The 15,801-nt window shown below is 38.2% G+C and overlaps 1 protein-coding gene across 1 annotated transcript in view; it reads right to left on the bottom strand.

Annotated features, from left to right (window-relative positions):
- The window catches only part of LOC149303118 (voltage-gated delayed rectifier potassium channel KCNH1-like), a 144,869-nt gene extending 133,379 nt beyond the window's left edge, over window positions 1–11,490 (bottom strand). Inside the window, exon 1 of the mRNA XM_089481488.1 lies at window positions 11,418–11,490. Within this exon, the coding sequence (XP_089337614.1) occupies window positions 11,418–11,490 (73 nt within the window). The remainder of the gene's footprint in view (window positions 1–11,417) is intronic.
- Between the last annotated feature and the right edge of the window lie 4,311 nt (window positions 11,491–15,801).

The raw sequence follows: 15,801 nt of genomic DNA, 5'->3' as shown, positions 1-15,801 counted from the left end.
GAGTACACAGCACAAATCGATAACAAATTATCAAGCCAACTGTCAGGACAGGTAACATTATTTCATAACCAATGAGCCAAGACAGAATAGATAACAGTAGGTCCATAAACCTCCAAGGTCAGTACACAAATAATAACAATATTTAGGCGCACACAAAAGAGGGGTATATCAGCTTTTTTTTGCATGTGGCAAGGTATATGCAACTGAAGCTACTTTAATTGAGTCACTCATGTACCAGGCAGAAAAAGTTCCAAATTAAATTATTTTTTTTTATGAATAAAAGAAAGTATGAAAGTATTATAATTAAGCAGCGCAATTAAATGGAAACCAGAGTATTTATCACAACTAAATGCATTGGCTCTTGAGAAAGGCTCATTGAGAGCCGAAACATTGGACCTTCACTAAGCCAATAAACTTTATAAAAAGAAGACCCGCTGAGTGCATCAACTTTATTTGCATGCTGTATATATATATATATATATATATATATATATATATATATATATAATTCTAATGAATCCCTGTGCATTTGGATGCAAAAAAAATCTACAATACTAGATGACACTAAGGTATCATATACATTAAATGAGAAGTCAAATGCATATGAAGGCTGGAGTGTTCCTTTAACTGTAATAATGAAGTCATTTTCATAACCTTTATCCACTAAAGTTTGAGTGAATGTTGGTTGGCAGCTGAGGCTAGTTTGCAAGCACAAACTCACATGGGTTTGACAAAATGTCCAACCCATATATTTATTCCAGTCTATTCACATACTGACCCCCTATCCTCCCCTCTCCTTACTTCCCCTCCCCTAGCTTTCTTGTGGCATGGACTCTGTTTCTGCAGAGAGCTCAGAGGAGACCAGAAAACAACATGGGAAGGTAAGTGAGCAGGTCAGAGGGCAGATACAAGGCAGGGGGAGAGTGCAGGGTGCACTGAAAGGACTGGGGGACAGAGAGAGATATAGGCTTTTTGGGGGAACAAATTTCATTTTTGAATTAATATAAAGCCCTCTGAAATTTTGTCCAAACAGAGTGGTCAGGAAAAAGGAATTTGTTATTAAAAAATAATATGAAATTATTTTGAGCCCTGTCAACAAGATTCAACTGCAACATTACTATTGCTTTTTGGTAAATGTCTCTTTCCATGGTTGGAAGATAAGTATGTAAAGACACTGAACCCCGAGTTTCTTTGTGTCTTGTAGCATACGGCCTCACTTTAGTGAAAGACCCCAGTTTAAACTTAAACTAACAAAAGATTACATTGTCACTGCTATTAGTATAATGCAATCACCTACCAGCTCTTTTCAAACAACAGATTAAACATCTTTTTTTCCAAATAAAGTTTTTAAAATGTAATTTAAAAAAAAAAAACCTTTAAAGCCTTGCCTGACACTGAAAACTGGTTTGTAATTTGTGCCATTTAGAGGATAAGCCTTTTTTTGTATATACTGAACACTTTCCAGTAGGGTCATAACAGCTCCAAGCATTCAAGTTCTCACCATAGGAGCCTGTGATCTCAGTGTATCATTACACATCAGATCTCCAGCTCTCTACAGAATATGACATATTTCACTAAAAGCACCTTCAGATGTAAAGCCTTAGCTTCGCACCGTTACCATGATCCATTTTTTTTAACGGTAAAGGCTTTTCTTTTAAATATACAAAAGAAAAGGCACTAAAACTTGAGTGGATGTTGCCACAGCTGATGAAGGAAACGCAGCTCATCCTGTGAAGCATCCTTTATGTATGTCCGTTTATCCTGGCCAGGTGGACAACACCAGAGAAAAAGGTTTGCTTTTATAGTTTATTGGTCCTTTTTTACTTTTTTTATCTTTATTTATTCTATTTTTTTTTTTACATCTAGAGATGTGTTTGTTTATTTTTCGTTAACCATTTGGCATTTGTATTCCATTTTCTTTAGTTTAGTTTTGGTGTGCGCACTTTATCACTGTGTATTTATAGAGTAAAATTCAGCAATTCTGATGTTTAACCCTTTCATGGTCAGTAGTGGTTTGTAAATTTAAGATGAGATGAAATCACTTCCTCGAATGAAAACAAAGATGTAAAAATTATCCACATGCCTGCGTCTTTGTAAGATGCAAACCACACGGTTAGATTCATGAGACATGCACATGCTCAGAAAAGCGCATGCGCCAAAAATGCTTATATTTTCAGACAACATAAAACAACAGTTTCGCAGTTTTGCAGGATTTGAGACAGAAAAAGTTGTCGTTAATCACCATTAATTTGTTAATAATTAATTTGTTTCTTACAACACGGAACATTTTACCCATCTTTTAACCACCCCACTGTCACTTAAAGGGATATGCATCTGAATAAAATGATTTGCCCTTTCCAGATACCTAAGTGAAAATATATACATTAATGTAGCTGTTTGATATTGATTTATCCCAGCCCCCCCCTAATCTCCTAATAACCACGTGTCCGTGGCACTTGCAGAAACACGCATATCAAGAAACGCAAATTCCGGGAACCAGGATAAAAAAAGAATACTATAAGGGAAATTTACTATGCATTCAACAAACACAGACATCAAAGCAGACAAAAGTGCGTTTCCATTAAATACAGTCGTCAGGGTAAAGGCATTGCGCACACAATGAGATTTGATAGAAAATGATATCCTCTCGCTGGTCTTTTATTGATTGTGACCTATAAGTGAATTCAATGTAGATTTTGCTCAATTTCATTTGTCAGCCTTAATCTTCCTGAAAGCTGGTGGCACATGCACCCCGTGCGAACATCACGGCAAGATAGACGCTCGGAATCTGCTGGGGATATCTACAGCTGGGACTCTTTTTCTTAAACACTTTCAGAGCAGAGGTTTCGTCTTATTATAGAAATGTTCTATTTTGATTCACGGTCTCACCCTGCTCCCTCGCTTGCCATTTTCACCCCAAATGGACAGAAAACAAGCAATAAATAGATTATAAATACAAAGGCTAGATTATGAAATAATGTTCTTTTAAATAAAAAAAAAGACAATAAAAAAATCAATTTTGTAAATGCACAGAATATATACATATGTACATATATTGTATATATATGTATCAAAAGCACATTGAAGCATTGCACATTGAGAAATAGAACTGCTTGTGTCTAGAATTTACATTTCAATTATTCCATTCCATGTTAAGAAAATCATATCACAAAAACTAACCAATGTCAAAATTGTCTGTGATAATTATTAAAATCACTTTATTGTCACTATCCTTACTTTATAAAGTGCCAAAACCATTAGGCAGTTGGCAGAAGAGGGGTGGAATTGCTATGTGGGCTAAAATCATGATGTATTTGGGTTGTGTACATTTTTTACAGACTATCTATTGAGTTCCATTTCCATTTATTGACTACCCTCTATAGAATGTGGAAGAAAAATGGAACAGCATCCCAGTAGAAGTGGTCGAGGTTAATACAGTAGGGGAGTTTAAACATGCATGGGACAGGCGTATGGCTACTGAATCTAAGACAAGATCAAGGATTAATTAAGGGTTGGGCCGAATGGGTCTAATGTGCTTTTAAATTCTATGTTTCTATGTGCTCCGCATGGTAAACGTGTGTTGGGCAAGACTGAATAATGGGTAATTATTTGATACGGTCTTGAGTTTAACTCCTTTTATGTTCTTTTTCCCAAATTCAGTCATTAAAACACACAAACCAGGCATTCTTACTATATCAGGTAGAACATTTTCTATTGCCCTTCATAATCCTCTTGTTTGCTCTGTGGCAGCAAAGTCATATTTTACACGCTGCTCTCTGAAGCCAGACAACAATAAAGCGGAGAGATGGAATGTGTAATATAATACATTTTATTGAACCATCATGTAGTCGAAACTCGAATTTACAATTTTTCAAACCTCAAAGGGGATTTTATGATCCAGAAATAGCAAAAGTACAAAAAAAGAGTCATATATATAGATATAGATATAGATATAGATACAGTATGTGTATTAATAAAGGATAAGACTGAGTCAAGTTGTATAGAAGGGGATGGAAGACCTGGGAAGTTAATAATATGCAGATGATACTGTGTACACGGCGGCATAAAACCATTATCAGGATGAGAAGGATTCTATTCATATTAGTGGCGAACCACTGGAAGTCAGTAGCCTTTATTCATATTGCGATTATAATTAAAGGAAAAAAATGAGATTCAACTGCAATATAGAGAAAGTCGTGCAACGTGTAATGTTTGGTTGGTCCTTAAAACTTGAGGGTCAGGGGTTTAGATGTAATGTAATTTTTACTTGTGTGGTAGGTAAATGAAAAAGCCTCCCAACATAATATAGTGAGAGGATTTAAACATGCATGGGATAGGCATACGGCTCCTGAATCTAAGAAGAGACCAACGACTGATTGAGGTTTGAGTCTCTACAGCAGGAAAAGGGCAGACTGGATGGCCGAGTGGGTCTGACCTTCCGTCAAATTCTATGTTTCAGATGTGCCACACAGGACAGACTACAGAGAGTGGCAGTGGTAGTAATGAGTGGTAATGAGTGGAAGTGAGTAGTAATGAGTGGTAATGAGTAGTAATGAGTGGTAATGAGTGGCAATGAGTGGAAGTGAGTGGTAATGAGTGGAAGTGAGTGGTAATGAGTGGTAATGAGTGGAAGTGAGTAGTAATGAGTGGTAATGAGTAGTAATGAGTGGTAATGAGTGGCAATGAGTGGAAGTGAGTGGTAATGAGTGTTATTGCCTGTAGTTTGCTGAAAATTAGGGCTCTACCTCATCCCTGAAAACCCAAGAGAGCTCAGCAGAAGCTCACTCCCCCATCCTCTCAAGTAAAGATGGAGAAAACTGCTCCAACGCAATGACTGGAAAAGTGGGTTTAAAGAACCTGATGCGTTTCACTGAACATCAGCTTCATCAGGGTATTGGATATTTGGTTCTTAAAGCAAACGCTATAATATTTCACAGAGCCATCAATTCAGAATTCCAGGGGATATCACTGATTTCTACCCGCTTTAAATAATCTGCATGTTTTTTTGTAAAACATTCCCATATATATGCATATGTGGCAACATAGTATTGAAGCAGTTTATTGTGACATCATCACCTACCAAAGTTCCACTGCCGGAATTTAGCTATGACATTTTGGAACGGATATTGTCTATTCACATGGAATGGATATTGACCCAAATATCAAATGATAAACTCTCCTTGGGAGAATCTTGCGTCTGCAGTTTTGAACTTTCTCATCGCTATGTACTCAGTCTTTTGTTACTGTATATAATGTTATTACATTGAAAATGCTTTCTCAACACCAGCATTGTCGTCTGCAGCGAAATCAAACACTGCTTTGAAAAAGTATTCCTTTCAAGGTCCATTACGCTCTCAGCTGCTAAATAGCAACTCCAACTACATGAAACATCCATTAGTAAAACCTATTAATATATCAAAAGTTAAAAAAAAACAACCCTACAGTATTGATTGACAGATATACTAATTTTATCTAGTTTAAAGTTCAACGTGTTTGCCATAAATCACAAATCTTCTAATGCATATTTATTTGAGCGTCGGAAATCCGCCCTGTTGCTGGGAATCCATCCGTTACTCCATTGTTACCTATTTCTGCCGTCTTTGGTTGTGAAATCATCTTGTTATAATTCTGGTGAGATCTGGCCATCAAGTAAGCAATTGGTGTCATAAAAATAATATCCAGCATTGTTATGGGTCTTTCTGATCAATAGGAAAACGGAGGGTCAGTACCTATAGGATGCCCAGTATATGAAAATAAACCTGGAGAAACCAGGAGCTGTTTTTTTATACAGTAGATAGTTGGTCAGCAGCTGCTGAAAAGATACCCCGTTACTGATTTGCTCTTTGCCATTTGTGGAATATTGAAGAAGACTACATTATACATAGAACAACTAACTATATTCCGTTTAAATAACCTGAAATGTCTCCTGCCGTCAGACGCTGCCTATATAACCGTTCCAGGGCCCCAGACCTCTCATTTTTCCCACAAAGCGGTGCCCTGATAAGGTCCCACAACGTGCGACCATCATCCTGCGTGCCGAGAAGTGATGCCAGGCCCACCGCAATGTGAGCGAGCTACAAGCAACAAGGAACAGGCGGAAAGTGGCGGATGTGATAACTACTGCGTGTGTGTGTAAACATGTGTATATGTATGTGTGTATGCATATATGTGTGTGTATGTATGTGTATGAATCCGCTACCGTTCAAAAGTTTGGGTTCAGTTAGAAATGTCCTTGTTTTTGAAAGAAAAGGAAATTTTGTCCATTAAAATAACATGAAATGGATCAGAAATCCAGCGCAGACGGTGTTAATGTTGTAAATGACTATTCTAGCTGGAAAGGATGATTTCTAATGGAATATCTTCATAGGCGTACAGAGGCCCTTTATCACTCCCAATGGCACGTGGTGGTCACTAATCCAAGTTTAAAGGGCTGACTGATTATTAGAAAACATTTTTGGAATTACGTTACAGCTAGAAATGTCCTTGTTTTCCATGAAAACAGCTAAGTGACCCCAAACTTTTGAACGGTAGTATAAATGTGTATATGTATATTTGTGCATGTGTGTGTATGTATGTATGTATGAGTTGGAGGGGGATTAGTAGCTAGAAAGAGGTTGAAAACTGTAAAAAGTAGGCAAGAAAGATAAAAGTAAAAGGGGGGGAGGGGATTTAAATTTCTATAAAAAGGGTCAACGTTCATCAGGGAGAAATATTTTTGCGAGGTATGCCAGGTAAGATTTATTAAAGGTTAGGGTTGCTTTAAACCATTAAGGGAAAGAGAACTTTTCAATTAACCCTATTGAGGCAGATTAAAGAAAAACTAAGATGTAACACAGCCCTGAAAAAGCGTTATCATTTCTGCAACTACCTGGGGGGGGGATTACTACACCCCTATAGGACAGGTGCATCATCATAGAGCAATACAGAAACAAACAGTATATTGGATGCAGTGGTTATACTTCTTTTATAGTTGGAAGAATATTGGACTGAGTGGGTAAACGTGACTTTACAGGGTCTTATTTATCATAGCGTTGACACCGCGGATAGTTTGGGAATAGCAGAGGTGGACAGACCAGCTGTATCACCCATCCTGCAGTGACTGCTAGAAGGTATCTTATGGAACATTTTATATTTCTAAAAACTATTATTCTGTAACTGTTCATCTTTCAACAAAAATTAGTTTCAGTGGTCGACAACCTTCCCATGCAGTTGTTTGTTGCGTGCATCGTGTCACTGGGATTTCATAGAGTTCTTCTTTTTAGTATCTCACCCGTCAGTTGTAAACTACAATTATAGTTAAATCTCTATTCTAGTCAACTATGTGTAAAGCTGGGGTACCTAAGCGCTCCGTCTGCTGTGGACTACAACTCCTATGATACCCAGTGATGCCAAAGAGTGCTTATCCCAGGTCTAAGGTTACATTTACTATATAAATCAAGGTTCAAGGTGGCTCTTATTGTATCTTATTGTCCAGACGCATTAAGGGGGTCCATAGAACTATAGGGGGGGGGAATTCCAGGTGGAGAGGAAAGGTCAAGTCCAACTCTGGCCCTACCATACAGATGTTTACAATAGTGAGCTTGCCTTTGGGTATAATAAACTTCTTTAGCCATTGTTGTAATTTACCATTACAAATAGAGTCTGTCTTAATTATATCATCTCTGCACAATGTATCAACCTGTAATGATCTATATCACGTCCATAGACAACTGAAAATTCAAAAAAATTTTAAATGGCGACCAAAGCCTCTTACTGTCTCTAAACATGAAGCGCAAATATCCTGGTGAGCGGTGTTGCCTTCTCGTTCCTTCCAAACATTGGTGGGAAGAGTCTGCTGTTCAGGATTTATAGGTAAACCAAAATAACCAGAGGTGCAAATGGAACATGCGCTTTCTAAGTCTTCAAAGTAATCAACAACTGTATAAAGCTCCATTCTGTTCTGACTTTTTCCATGTACAAAGTGTAAGTTTCATTCATTTAGTTGAAAAAGAGAATGTATCAGGGGATTTGTTGTGCATTTAGTTATCCTTATTACTAGACGAACTTGAAAGGTCTGTTTTTACAGTTGTAAGCCTATTATTTCCCATGAGAATTTTATCAGAAAAAGCTAACTTTTCCTGCTGTCTGTAAAAATGAGTCAAATAGAGGTCCATGGTCCCATGAAGGTTGCTGGGTGGAGAGGGGTTGATATAAACACCACTTCCCCAACCCAGAGGTCTAAAGACTGCTCTGGATACCTAGAAGCCATCTGAGATGCCAATACTGTCTGGAACAGTTTTGAGAGTTCCTAGGTCATTCCCCTACTTACAACCCAACACTCGCTTATTACTAACCTTCTAATAATTCAATTTAATAAAATAACCAATTAGTAAGATGAGGAAACAAAGCAATAGCAACACAATCATTTTATTCAGGGCCAGCCCTACCTGCCCAGTGGCTGGTAGGGGACACCACCATAACGTCCTTTCTTATGTTACCAAATAACTACATGTGAGACGGGACACAAGAGACATGCCCAGAGTGCTAGAAATTCTTGAGATGGACCAGATTTAAATAATCCAATTTTAACATGTTGAGCATGATAATAACATACATGTCCGCAGGGAAGATCACAACCTCCAGGCTTTTGGTTGTCCAAGTCTACATACAGGAAACTAAAAACACAACATGAATGAGCAACAGTACATAGTTGTAACAGAATATGTTGCTCCTCATTGGAAATATTGGGGCATATTTCTAATGGACATTTTGTTGGCAAGTGCTAAATATGAAGCAGTCACCATGGAGGCCAAAGGAATGTTCTTGCCCATTGCTCCACCTTTGGCCTCAGAATTGCTCTATATAAATATGGTCCACTGACTGTGACTGACGTCTAAAGTACAAGCACTTAACATCTATATGAAACTTTTTATTCTCTGTTCTCCATGAGCAAACTAAGAAGGATTGGCAAAATTAGATGATTCTTGCAAAAACATAATTAATGTCAAGAATTCCAACTATCCTGCTTAAAAACCAACATGTATTTTGAATTAAGATCTAAAATTGTAATTAAAAAAAACGGTAACATTTTATTTAGAGGAGTTTGTGTAAGCCCCATAAAAAAAGTGAGGTCAGCAGCTCCATAATTTTCCATAATAATTGGGCCCAAAATTTTAGCCAAGAGGATGAACAATTGAACAATCCATTGTGAAGCTTTGTGCACCCCCAATCAATAAAATGTTAATACATTTTGTTAAATATTTAACTCTATAAATAAAAGGTGAATTGAGAAAAAATGTTTAACTCCTTGCATTTCTGAGATGTTTCTACATTAAGATACTATCATAAACATCATGATGACACTGATGTGATGAAAATATCAGTTATTCTAAATAACTATAAATTGATACTTCTTGAAATTCTAAAAGAAGTGAAAAATCTATGGCAATCATCATATAAGTATCCATTAAGCAGTAGTAGATGCTGATAGAACATGAATTCAAATGACACAATAGTCACTTTATTATCAAGTACTGTTATCCTAAAATTATAGCTTTTCTGGAGAATGACTCTGGAGTTCACCTAGCAAGACTGATTGACATGCAAACTATATAATGCTGCAAGGTTGTACAACACATATATGGATACAGGGGCACCTATTAGCATGGCATTGACGACACGAGGGGTTTCTGGTGCTAGGTACTCAGAAATAATGAAATGATTTAAAAAACACCAAATAAAAATTAAGAAAAAGCCATGACATAAAAGAATTCTTTTAGTAGCCTCTCAAAAACATCACAATATAGAAAATCCCAGCACACTCTGTATTAGAATAAGCCAATGCACTTTTATTTATGACATTGTACCAAATGACATGGCAGCTACATTTCGACCCTTTAAAAATGAGTCTTCATGGGGGGGGATGAAAAAGCAGGTTCTCAGAAGACTGGTATATTCACCCTAATAATGTTCATGCAATCACAGTTTTATACTTAACCATTTCAGTAGCAGAAGCTATAGCACATGGTATTGTATTCGTTCTAAGGGGTCATAGAGACAAATGCAGGGCAAGATTAGGCTCTATAGCTCTGGAGACTATATACATAGAATAGGTGTCAACAAGGACATAGGCAAATCTGGGAATTTTCTGAATGTGCATCTTTTTTATAAACACTTTAATTATAAATCCTTTAATATCCCATCCCAAAGATTTAATTGTAGTGAGTTGCTAATGATGCCAACCCATCTCAAAAAAATGTTAATGAAATTGTCATTATGAAAACCAGAAGGTAAAGATGTTCTAAATTAAAGCACCTCAGTTGAAGCAGGGATTGTAATGTGACAAAAGCACCAGTATGGATGTTCAAATATCATATGAAGAAGCCAGCTCCAGGCTGTTTTACTGGGAAGCTGCCCATTCACCCTGAGACCATGAGGTTGGACAAAAACCCTAAGGTTCATGAGTCTTCAGGCATGGACTTGAAAAGATAAACTAGGTAAAGGCACCTAATAAAGTATTATGACAACTGCAGGATGAACAATGCCATCAGAACTAGTAATAAAGAAATCAGTTAAAAAGGTGAATGTTCCTCCATGACCCTAACCTTGTACAAATGTACTCAGAAGCCTCCTAGACTGACCTCCTCATTTCCACATAATTTTCTGCCTCCAACAGTAAAGCTGATGAAATATAAATGAGAGAGGATGTATACACTAGTAATGATTCATGATTACTACTTTCCAAAGAGTATTTTGTATTCAGTTCTCTACTGCAACACAGAATCAAGCAAAAGAAGCCAGAGAAAACAGAACACTTCTTCAAACACAAACTAATTCTCTCTCCCTTTCCAAACAACACATCAAGTTTAATGGAAACCCTGTGCAGCTTTATGGAGTCTGATCAGACAGTAGGATAGGGAAAGCACAGTAGAAAAGTTGGAAAACAATCATAGCCATCTTAATAAGAGGTCACATAAAGAAACTCAGGCAGAATAGAGAAATCCCACCATGCCAGCAGGGTATATAGGGTTAAAACAATCAAGTCAAGGTATTGTCTAAAAGACTAGAAGGAAAGATCATTCCAAATGTAAACCCTAACATCTGAAGGCAATCCTGTCTCTTGTATAAACACCCAACAGCCCTTGTAATGCTTGAAGAGTTAATTTAATTTGGCTTTTTGTTCTTCACTTGGGGACATTTAACCTGCAGCATTGATTTCCATTAACCATAACAGCTATGGTTTAATTGCAAAGTTAAACAAGTAAATCCAGCCTAGTGAGGTGTAAGATTAATGAGGTGCAGAATGCCAGGGATTTCTTCACCATCTAAATTGCCTGCATCAATTACTCCTTCCAGGTTGCAGTATCCTAAAGACATACAAGCTCTGTCTTGGGCAAAAGGGTGAAGGAAATGGTTTTAAACGGTATCCAGGTCCTTACCATTAGATCTCCGGACAATGTTCTCCAAAAATGTATTTTGAGGAGCAACCAGCCCTCTCCGACCCCCTGCCATGGTCCTTGCAGATAAGGTCCTGCGCTGGTGGGACTCAAGGTAGTGGTGTGATGGGGAGAAGAAGGGCTCCTCTTGTTTCCCAATGTGAGGTCCTCATGGTCCTGCCTGGGGTCCAGCAGCTATTGCATTAGAAGAAGCGGTGGCTGTGGGAACAGCTTTCCCAACCATCCACTCCAGCACTTCTCATCCACCTCATTTACTCCTCCTCTGCCCCCACTCATTCCCTTTACTCGCCTCCCACTTTGTCTGCTCCCCTGCTCAGATGAGTGTCTCTGGAGCTCGGGAGCGCGCAGGTCTCTGCTCTCCGTGGTCCTGAAAAAGACATCTCCACCGAAAAGAATTCGGACAGTCGCTGCTTTCCTATCTGGAAGTGATGCTGAAATTAACCCCCAACTCCCCGCTTGACTCTGAATATAAGTGGAACTCAGAGAGTAACGTGTATCTCAACTGAAACACTCGATCCATCATTCTGTGCTTTTGGTCTAACAGCATTATCTCTGGCCCTCCATAGTGTTTCTAAAAAAAAACTGCATTTCAGTGCCAATTTAAGTGGCATGTTATGACATCATACTCACTGTGGTATATTGATACTGTCATAGTATATAAACAGAAATGTGCAAAGCATTAAGCATCATTCCCTTAGTTTCCCATTTATCACCCACTGGGGAAGGTGCTGTTTAACTGGTTTTCACTTGTAAATGTAACCCTTTCAGTGACTGATATGAGCAAGGCATACTGTATTTATTTTAGTGTTAACACTAAAAATAATATGTAGTGTTAGGGTGTTCATAATTTGTATACCTCCCTCTCACACACACAGGGCTCTCCCCCACCTAATTTGTTCTTAAATGGTTATGTAATAATTCTGTAATAGTAAAAGACAAAGCTTGGGTACAGCTTTATAATGTAAAATACAAAGTATAAATCATGTACAATAAAAATAACCAGTTTTATGTTTCACTTGTAAAAAGATTGCCCTGGAGGTGAAGGTGATGATAGTTGACTTGAATGATACAAAAACTGCAGACACTTACGTTGCTGAATGTTGAACTCCTGATGGAGGTTAGGGGGCACATTTGTTGATGTTTTGCCATTATGTCATTAATGAGCTGATTGCAGATTTGCAATTAATAAGAGAGCCAAGAGACCCACAAATTAACAGAAATTCTTTGAACTCTTTTTCTTTATTTCAGCGCCACGGAGAGCTCCCTGCGCGCTCCCGAGCACCGGGGGAAACTAGTCTGTTCAAGCAAATAGGCTTCACACTGGCATCCTACCCCAGAACTGGCTGCACAGCGCCCTCTGCAGGAAACGATCCTCATCTGCCATTGAGCAGCATTATAGAGAGCACGGAGCGGATGGTGAAGCGCCCCCCCCAAAGCACCTAGTAGACGCCTTTTTGCTTATACCATATCGCCATCTAGTGGTGAAAGGTGGGAATTTGTCAGTGTGTACCAGTATGTCAACGCACGTTAATGTTATTGCCCATTTTGTATATTGTTAATTTTAATGTTGTTGTTAGTCTTCACTTCCCTTTTTGCAACAATGTTTTGGGTGCAATATAAATACAATATATAATAAAAAAAGTAACAGGTAGGAACATGAAAGGCCAGCTTCATTAATTGTACTGCAGTGTAATGATTAATTCTATAGTAAACAGACTGACAGCCAACCAGGCACAGAGGTAGATGTAGGGACAAACACCATTAATGGAAACCCATTCATTCACTCCCCAAAATGACTTCTACCCGATCCCCCAACCTGCATTTCTGATTTATTCTCCATGGTCACAGAAAAATAAAGTTTCCATGTGACTTTCCTCCTCATTACTCACCACCTATTCCTCTAATCCTATACCCTTCCCACATTTTTCACCCTCAACCGTTTTCCAAGGATCCAATAATATCAACAAGAAGAATACATTGGACTTTATATGCCTTTCCAACATACTATTTGCCTCAACACCTCATGAGAATTCAGTCCATTATCTCCTACTCCTTTTTTAAACTCAAATAGCCTACTGGATGGAATGCAACCTGGTTGTAACCTAATTTTTTCAACATCAACTATACTTTACTGTACAGAAAGTAAAGAAATATCTCTATGTTGTTAATCCAAAGGCTGTTTCTCTCTTTATTCTAGCTCTATGTCCCATATTTGACTATACAGTTCTCTACCAAGAACTATGTTTCCATCAAACCTTTTCCAGGAATCTGTATTTGTTATATACAAACAACTCAACTGCATTTCCTCTTTCATTACGTGTACCCAGGGGTTCTGTTATGGGACCCTTCTGTCTGTACACTTTTTCCCTGGGTCACCTTATAACATTAACCACTTCTTCACAGCTGACACTCAAATGTATCCTTCCACATCCCCACTTTCACCTAGAAGATTGCTGCATACGTCACCGCTGTCTCTTCTTGGATGGTTTATTGACGTTTAAATTTAATATGTCAAATACTGAGCTGCGTATCTTTCCATCTAACCCTCCCCCAACATTTCACTTGACTGTGGATGGCTTCATTGTTTACCATGTGAAGGCCGCACGTTTTCTATGGGAATTCTGTAATCTGCTTTAAGGAAGTCGCTTATTTCTACAAAATACGGCAAAAGTCCCTCAATTACTCTCTTAGGCTACAACAAAAACACCTATGCATGCGCTAATCCTTTCCACCAAAACAACCGTAACTCCTTGCTCACTGGTCTCCCTACTTCTAAGATCTCTTCTCTACAATCTGTTCTCAACTCACCTCCCAGGATATTCTGTGTTCCCTCCAGAGACCCACTTATCTTTATACTAAAATGTTTATGCTGGCCCCCTTTTAAGTAGCTTTAAAATCCTCCATCTTACCTTCAAGGTTCTTTCATTTTTCATCTTATATTTCATCTCTGATATATGACCGTAAACCTGCAAACACATGTATGCCTTGGCATGCACTAAATCAGAACTCTCAACATTATTCAATATTGCCTTCTCCTAATTGTATTTGTCTGCTCACTCCCTACTACCATCTAAACTATAAGGTTGATTGGGCAGAGATTTCCATTCCTTCTGTATGCATACCTATTGCACCAAGATCAAACACCTGTATGACTACCGTACTTCTTATATGAGTGCACTTATTGTACGGTTAACTGTATAGAGCTAAATACCTCTGTTAGAGTTAACCAAAAATATACATACTTACCTCCAGACAAACATAAATAGACAATGTCACAGACTCAGAGACCAACCATATAAACAGAGAAAGGGACAGCAAGACACAAATAGGATATATGATAGATTGATATTTTAACCTTGTCCTGTACACCTAATGCAGCCATAATTAGCTTCACTATGGTATCTATGGTATTAACTCTGGCTAGTGGTGGCTCAAGCCCGTCCCCCAGAGAACCATTTTAATTGTTTTCAACTATAAAGGAGCCAGATCCAGCTTGTGGGAACAGATTCAGAGTGTATAGTATTTGGGCAGTGGATGTTACTGTATGTTACATAAAGTATATATATCGAGCATTATCCTTTACAAAGATCATTGATTGGACATCAAGACGTAACAATTGAATCAGGAGAAATCTAGATCATTAATGGAAATTGGGAAAGGAGACACTGAGTGCCTAGAATGTAGAGTAGTAAACAGTGCTGCAAAAACCCGCTGCTTGAGAGACACCAAGTGGTAACTGTGCTGAAACATAATGTAGCTAGGGAAAAATAAGCATATGTTGCAGGGGTAGTAAGACTTCGCTGCCCCTGCCCCTGCCTGACACCTGAGGAGCTTTTTCAGTGAATTAACTGGGTATTAATGTAAACGTACATCAGCGGCCACACACCAGGAGTGCATTTGCTAGTCTGAGCAGGGTCCTCCTCCCCTGTTGATTCTGTAAGTCAAATTCTTATGTTATATACTTCTTGTTATCTTCTGTTTACTCATTGTACAGCGCTACAGAATATGACGGCACTATATAAAATATATATGTGTCCAGCTGGAACCCAATAGCTCCCTGTCCTTGACACTGGCAGAAGCCTGTTTGACAACCTTTAATTGCTAACCTAGAAAACAACAGGAGCTACGCAGTGTTTCTAACTATTCACTATTAGAAACACAAATTACATAAGGGGCATACTTAATAAAATACAAAATACCTAAACATACCTGTTCTCTTAACAGAACTAAGGGGAAGGTGTAATACAGAGTTTGCTCCAGTGAAAGAAACCTCTCAGGTCTCGTGGAAGCCTGTAAAGAGATGGCATTTATATAAAACAAATCTCTACACTCTTCCAATATCAGGATGGCACTGAGGGATTTTGTT

Source organism: Sceloporus occidentalis, unplaced genomic scaffold, assembly GCF_023333645.1.
Source record: "Sceloporus occidentalis isolate IW3139 unplaced genomic scaffold, rSceOcc1.0.p SCAF_15, whole genome shotgun sequence".
Classification (NCBI taxonomy): domain Eukaryota; kingdom Metazoa; phylum Chordata; class Lepidosauria; order Squamata; family Phrynosomatidae; genus Sceloporus; species Sceloporus occidentalis.
This window is presented reverse-complemented; position numbering and strand designations above follow the sequence as displayed.